This window comes from Hordeum vulgare, chromosome 3H (assembly GCF_904849725.1).
Source record: "Hordeum vulgare subsp. vulgare chromosome 3H, MorexV3_pseudomolecules_assembly, whole genome shotgun sequence".
NCBI classification, from domain to species: domain Eukaryota; kingdom Viridiplantae; phylum Streptophyta; class Magnoliopsida; order Poales; family Poaceae; genus Hordeum; species Hordeum vulgare.
Genome location: NC_058520.1, coordinates 523,038,598 through 523,045,778, shown reverse-complemented (window position 1 = coordinate 523,045,778; position 7,181 = coordinate 523,038,598). Strand labels below are relative to the sequence as shown.

The following is a 7,181-nucleotide window of genomic DNA, read 5'->3' as shown; positions in this document are numbered from 1 at the left end:
CTAGTATATGTTTGTCTCGCATCCCCGCCGAGCAGAGGTACTGAAGCTCTGCAAGTGGCACGGTGACCTGAAGCAGCGAATCACACACGGTGGCGCATCTGACGAAGAGAACAACGTCTGCCGTATCAAACGTCGCCATACGCAAGGACCGTGTGCGAATCATCGTCCACCGTACTATCAAATATCATCGTCCGCCGTATCAAATGCCGCCATACACGTAGTTGCGTTCGACTGCATGGTCTCACTCAAAACTATATCCACGCATTCATGCTGCTCGGAGCAGATGCACCGGACGGGTGCCAACCGTGCTCATGCCGGTTAGGCTTTCCCATGCTTTACTTTGTACGGATGATAATGCTGTTATATAGACGAAATTTTTGATATGACAAGATAATTAAAAAAAGAAAGACGAGGGTGGTAACAACAAAAAGAAACAATGTCAAGCGCAGGACCTAGACAAAACATTTAAATAATTTTTTTAATTAAATGAAGGATGCTTAGTAACAACAAGTTACACATCTATGCATTAAGGATTTTTGTTGCTAAGTCTTTTAATATGCTTAGCACTTTATCTTAACACACATGCATTGGAGGTAGCCTTAGACGGACGTGACCAGATGGCTAATCGGCGCCGCTTAATTGCAAATGCGGCGACCAAAAAGCCTACTCATATTGCTGCACCCGCATTGAAGCGGTGTCGGTCCATCCGTCCTGATTATTTAGGCTGGACGGTCACGCTGAGACCCTATCTTCTCTCCTCCGCACATGCGGCCTCGCCTCTCCCCCCCCACTGTCTATATCGATAGGTGGATCCGTGAGGAGTTTCGAATCATGGCGCCGTCGTACATGACCATCACTTCAACGGTAAGGAAGGGGTGTCGCTCTCGTCAGACAAAGAGGAGCAACAGCAAGTGCTCCTCCTCGTCAAGGCCGCGCATACGAACAAGGAGTTCGTCACGCAGATGGCAACTGGAGTGTGCGCCTGACTATCCCGACCATGCGGATGATGCCGAACGGCTGCGCCGCGAGCGTGCAACCGGGACCGGCCAGGGTTGCCACGATCCCTGGGAGGCCATTCGCTGCTGGAAGGATGGTGGAGGAGGTGCCGACAACCTCGAAGGCCTAGCCTACAAGGTCATCCTCCAACACCTCACATTAGTTAAAACTTTGTTAATTTCTTCCGCTTCGGCTTCGATGTAAATATTTTTAAATAAATTAAATACATTCAATGTAGTGTAAGACATTTGATGCATATTTAATTGGTTGGATGGTTTCTCTTAAGCTGTTTATGGGCACGTCCGAGTGTGTTTATGGACATATATATGATGCCGTTCGTTTGAGACGTGTTTGGTAGGGGTAGCCTTGTAAAATGTAGACGGACTTGCATGGAAGTTGGTAGGAGTAGGTAGAATGAAATCTTTTATTTTTCGATTTATTTCCTCCGTTTTTAAATATAAGTTGTTTTTAAATATAAGTTTTTTTAGATGTTTCATTAGGAGACTACATACGGATGTATATAGACATATTTTAGAGTATAGATTTATCTATTTTATTCCGTATGTAGTCTTCTAGTGAAATGTTTAAAAAGACTTAGGCCCTGCTTAGGATACCGTTTTTGTATCAAATACACTTGTAAAACAAATACAGATCTTCATCCATCGGTTTAGTTTTCAGCTGTTTTATACTTATGATCGGTATAATACCTTTGTAAAAACAAAACGAGTTTTCAAAGCGGGGCCTTATATTTAGAAACGAAGGTAGTATTTGGTAGTAAACACGGTTCCACGTTTTGTTCAACACGATGCTGAAAGCATTCAAAACCTGGCCAGAAGGAATGACTAAGGCTACCCGTAATGGAAATATCATATGTAGTATCATGCATGTCAACTAGATAATTTTGATGAGGTGACATAGAATTAAATGAAGAAAGAGAGGGTTGAATATCATATCATGATATCATATCATATTAAATAATGTGCTACTATGTGTCTTGTACGACAATAAATGAACAACTATATAATACTAACATATGATACTATGCATTACCAATGTGGTATCATAGACTAGTATCATATGCATGATACTAATATATGATACTATCCATTACAACGAGCCTAAATCGACCATTTCTCCTCATGCAAGCACACACATAACACGCGGCGAAAAAAGACACTGACCCTTGCATGACTTTCACACCACATGCATCACACTGTCACAACCGAATGCGGCGCATGCAATTCTACCATCCCACCTACTTTCATATGAGCTGTTAGAGCATCTTCAACAGCTGCGCTACGCGCCGCGCCTAAAAAACCTGTTTTCCGCGCGCTGGTCGCCTGGTTTGCCGCGTCGCGCAGCGCTGGCTCCAGCAGCAGCTTTAAAATGCAGCGCGCGCGCTCCGCTCCAGCAGCGCGCTAAAATGCAGCGCGCGCGCCGCTCCAGCAGCTTTCAAATATAGGGCATATGGACACAAAATAGTTTGAAACATTCATCAAAATGCAATTTTTAACACAAACAAGTTGATGAATAAAAGTCATGCCCACAAGTTCATCCAACCAAGTTCAAAATGCAAACCAAGTTCAAAATACAAGTTCATCCAACAAAGTTGAAGACATAAACACATCAACCATCTTCCTCGTCTTCTTCCTCTTCTTCCGCCGACGATTCTTCCGCCTCCGAAGATGAATCTTCCTCCCTAACCTCATCACGCACCGCATCACGTGTAGCTCCGACGGTCTTGGCAAGTTCTTCAACGGCATTTTCATGGGTATGTGTGTGAGGCACATCGAAAGACATTCCACCCATGGCCGGAGGTGCACCCATGCCTCCCATGGCGACCGGAGGTACACCCATGCCTCCCATGAGAGAAGCAAAACTCATGCCACCCATGCCTCCCATAGCGTTGGAGGGTGCTCCAAAGCCATCCATGCCTCCCATAGCGTTGGAGGGTGCTCCAAAGCCACCCATGCCTCCCATGGCGGCCGGAGGTGCACCCATGCCTCCCATGGCGCCGAAGCCACCCAAGCCTCCCATGGCGCCGAGGCCCATGCCTCCCATGGCGCCGAGGCCACCGCCACCCATGCCGCCAAGGCCACCGCGGATCATGGCTCTTTTTTGAATCAAGACTTCTTCACGGGCAAGGTTGACATATTCCTTTTGCGCATCATTGAACAAAGATGTGTCCAAGAAGAACAAGTGCTTTTCCCATTCCAACAACTTAGCTCGCTCCTCCATGCCCACCTTCCTCTCCTCCAATGCCACTTTCCTCTCCTCGGCGGCCACCCTCCTCTCCTCGGCCGCCAACCTCCTCTCCTCGGCCGCGGCATCTTGGTTCCTTGCCATTTTCCTCACCTCGTTCGCTTCTTTTCTTGCCTTCACAATAGCTTCCATAGCATTTGTGAGCTCATCATCTCCTTTCCTCTTCTTCTTTTCGGTTTTGTCCTTCTTGCATCATCCTCCTCCTCATCATCATTCAACTCAATTGTGCGCTTGCGTTTGTTGCTCAAATGCAAATCATCCAAATCTTCACGCTTCTTCCATTTCTCATCATCCTTCAACACTTCATAGCAATGAGGCAAGGTAAAGATCTTTCCTTTCTTGATCTTCCCCTTCTTGGTTGTCCTCGTCTCTTCTTTGAACAAGTTTTGTGCAATGTTGTACTACAAGAAAAACAAAACAAGTTAGCACTTCGGACACCAAAAACAAGTATGATGAACATGTATGAGATGCCACTTACTCTATCATCCTCATTTGTGCCACTTGGGTTAAGCTTGTCAACTGCCTTTTGTGCGGCCGCCCACTTTTGACAATCCGAGTTGATTGTCGACCATCGGGACCGAAGTGATCTCTCGGAGCGGTCAATTCCACTCACGTTCTGAGCATCAAAGTGTTCTTTCATTCGCCCCCAATAAGCATCTCTACTTTGATCACCTCCAACGGATGGATCCCTCGACACTTGCAACCAAGTATTGCATAGTAATTTGTCATCGTTGGTGGTGTAATTGCCCGCTCTTCCTTTTGGCGCCTCGACAATGCCCTCACCCTCCTCGTCCACCTCAAACTCATGGTCGTCCAAATGGATGTCATTGGTTTGAGACCAATGCGAATTGTTGGACCCAACACCCATTGTTGACATGTATGCATCATCGTTGAGACTACAAATGCAAATATAAGCTATCTATATGATGATGCATTGAAAAAATAACAAGAAAATAAAAGTTGGAATTTTTTTCACCTTGGGAGCATTTCGTCGAACACGTGGTGCGCGTTGGCCGCCGGCTCAACGAGTGAGCTCGGCGCTTCCGTAGACGCCGCGCCCGTCCGCCGCCCTGCAAGCTTCTTCTTCGCCTTCGAGCTGCCGGAGCCGTCCGCCGCCTTCTTTTTCGCGGATGTTTTTCCTTTCTTCGGCTCCGACGCATTGGGGAGCTTTGACGGCGCGGCGGCAGCACGGGACGGCGCCGGCGCGACGCCACCCGTCGGCGTGGTCATCCGCGGCGGCAAGAAGAGGCTGCGCGCGAGGCCGACGGTCGGCGGAGCTCCGGTGGCGGCGGCGGCGCCAGCGCCAACGCTCGCCGCGCTAGGGTTTTCGGCGGCGGCGGCGGCGGCGGCGGGGGCGGGAGGGTCGCGGCTGTACAACGGGGTCAGCGGGGCGCCGGTGTGCGCGTCCATGGTGGCCGGGGCGCTGGCGCCGGCGCGCGCGGGTGCGAAGGAGGAAGGAAAGGGCGAGTTCGCGCGCGCGCTCGAGTCTGCCGCGCGCGGAAGTGGACGCCCGAAATTAACCGCGCGGGATGAGGCTATGGCCAGCGCGCCCAACTCGTTTTAGCGCGGGCGTTTTTTGCGCGCCCGCTGAAGCTGTCGGCCGCGTTGCGCGCGCGCTATAGTCCCTCTTTTTACGGCGCGGCGCTAGTATAGCGCGGCTGTTGGAGATGCTCTTACTTTTTTCCACCGTTTGGAGTTGCCCTCACGCCTCGGAGCGTGGTTCCACAGAAAATTGGCGTACAGCGATGAAAAAGCAAACGGAAACTTGGGCAAATGGTTTACAGCTTGGACCATTCCAAACACGTAAGAGATCGAAGCACCAAACGAAAACTCACGCAAAAAAACAGAGAGAAAAGCGAAGCCCCAGCGAATTTGCAGATAGGAAGCAAACAAACCGAAATTCAAAGCTCGGGAGCTGAGGTCCGCGGCCGGCACTGTGCGCTGCCGCTGCGACAATCACGCCAGCAACTTTTTTTTTTTTGCCCACGAGCGGCGGCCCCGTTGCGTTGCAGCCGTCCCGGCCCGTAGGTCAGGTGTCGCGCTGTCGCGCGCGGCACGTATACATATTGCGCCGCGCACCCACTCCCCACCGAACCACAGCACCACATCGCCACCAACCCCCACCTAAACCTCCCCTGCATCTCGCCCCTCTCCGCCGCCGCCGCCGAGAGACACCGAGCTTCTCTCCCCGCTCAATCGCCATGGCCGCCCCCACGGCCTTCACCGCCGCGAGGTTCCTCTCGTCCGCCCACCTCGACTCCTCCGGCCGCTTCGCCCCGCTCCGGGCCGCCCCCACCGCCAACCTCGCCTTCTCCCCGCTGCCCGCCTCCTCCTCCTCCGCGCTCCTCGCCCTCCGCTCCGCCTCCCCCTCTCCGTCCGGGCCGGGAGGGAGGCTGCCGCCGCCCCCGCCCCCGCGCTCCTACGGCGGCGGCGGCGGCGGATCTGGCGACGCGGCGGATTCCGGGAGCTCCGGAGGCGACGGCGGCCGCGCAGGCATCCTCGGCATGTTCTTCGCCGGGTGGGCGGCCCGCGTGGCCGCGGATCCCCAGTTCCCGTTCAAGGTGCTCATGGAGGAGCTGGTCGGCGTCACCGCCTGCGTGCTCGGCGACATGTCCTCCCGCCCCAACTTCGGCCTCAACGAGCTCGACTTCGTCTTCTCCACCCTCGTCGTCGGATCCATCCTCAACTTCGTGCTCATGTACATGCTCGCCCCCACCGCCGGGGTCTCCGCCGCCGTCTCCTCCCTCCCCAGCCACATGTTCGAGCCGGGCGCCTACTCCCTCGGCTCCCGCTTCGCGACCCTCGTGTCCAAGGGCACCACGTTCGCGGCGGTGGGCTTCGGCGCCGGGCTCATGGGCACCGCCATCTCCAACGGCCTCATCGCCATGAGGAAGCGCATGGACCCGGCCTTCGAGACACCCAACAAGCCGCCGCCCACGCTGCTCAACGCCGGCACCTGGGCGCTCCACATGGGGGTCAGCAGCAATCTGCGGTACCAGAGCCTGAATGGGATCGAGTTCCTTCTTGGCAATGTCATGCCGGCTCCGGTCTTCAAGGTGTCCGTCATTGCTCTCAGGTGCATCAACAACGTGCTTGGTGGGATGTCCTTTGTGATGCTCGCAAGGCTCACGGGTGCACAGAAATCAGATAAGCCGGCAGCTTCTGTTCCAGAGGCCAAGGAGAGATTGATAGCAGAGGGCGATGTCATTGCTGCTAATGTTAGCACTGAGGGCAAGTGATTTCGATATAGGAGAGGGTAAGTATGTCAGGGGCATGCCGTGCATGGCCCAAAGCCTCATTTGCTGAATCTTGGACACAGCCAAGAAATTTGTAGAATATGATGAGTGGGTTGATTGGTAATAATGAGTGAGGCTTGATACATTTTATTCGGTTGGTTTGTGGTGATCTTGGTGTTATGAGGTGACATGCTTAGTCGATATTAGAATAAAGCGTTTATCATTATCTTGTGTGCTCTGTAGTCTTTATACTTATTTAGTAATACATGTTGATCTGCCTGCTTGCATTTTCTGGTCCTAACCAACCTTATAAGATGTAAAATCTCTATGAGTTATGTAAACTTATTCATGCATTAAGGTCATAGGGTCAAGCCGCTAAAAAAATGCCCCTAGATGATCAGTGAAATTAAATTTCAGTCTGCTTGTAGAAGCATTTTCACATTTCTTTTTTGAAAAATCTGCATTTCTCTTGGCTTTCGAAAGGACATAGCAGTCTGGTAGCAATGTGTTTAGAAATATATTTTCCTGTCCGTCTAGTATACATTGTGTCTTGATCTGAAGTTTTTACTTAGAATTTTTTATCTAGATGCGAACAGATTTTTTTATCACAGCCTTCCAGGTATGCATGTTAACATTTCTTGTTTGATTTTAGAATGCTGAATTTTCTGTTGTCATTGGCTTAAAACT

The 7,181-nt window shown here is 51.4% G+C and overlaps 1 protein-coding gene across 1 annotated transcript; it reads left to right on the top strand.

The window, feature by feature from the left end:
* Nucleotides 1-997: 997 nt before the first annotated feature.
* Nucleotides 998-6,720, top strand: LOC123441962 (protein RETICULATA-RELATED 3, chloroplastic-like). The gene is made up of 2 exons (XM_045118120.1): nt 998-1,102; nt 5,271-6,720. The coding sequence occupies exons 1-2, from the start codon at nt 998-1,000 to the stop codon at nt 6,495-6,497; spliced, it is 1,332 nt and encodes a 443-aa protein (XP_044974055.1). The 3' UTR covers nt 6,498-6,720.
* The last annotated feature ends 461 nt before the right edge of the window (nt 6,721-7,181 follow it).

Bases quoted from the DNA above. Each gene is read 5' to 3' on its own strand.
- LOC123441962 (XM_045118120.1), top strand. From the start codon at position 998: ATGCGGATGATGCCGAACGGCTGCGCCGCGAGCGTGCAACCGGGACCG. The intron at 1,103-5,270 runs GTGCCGACAACC...GTTGCGTTGCAG, and splicing joins CTGGAAGGATGGTGGAGGAG to CCGTCCCGGCCCGTAGGTCA.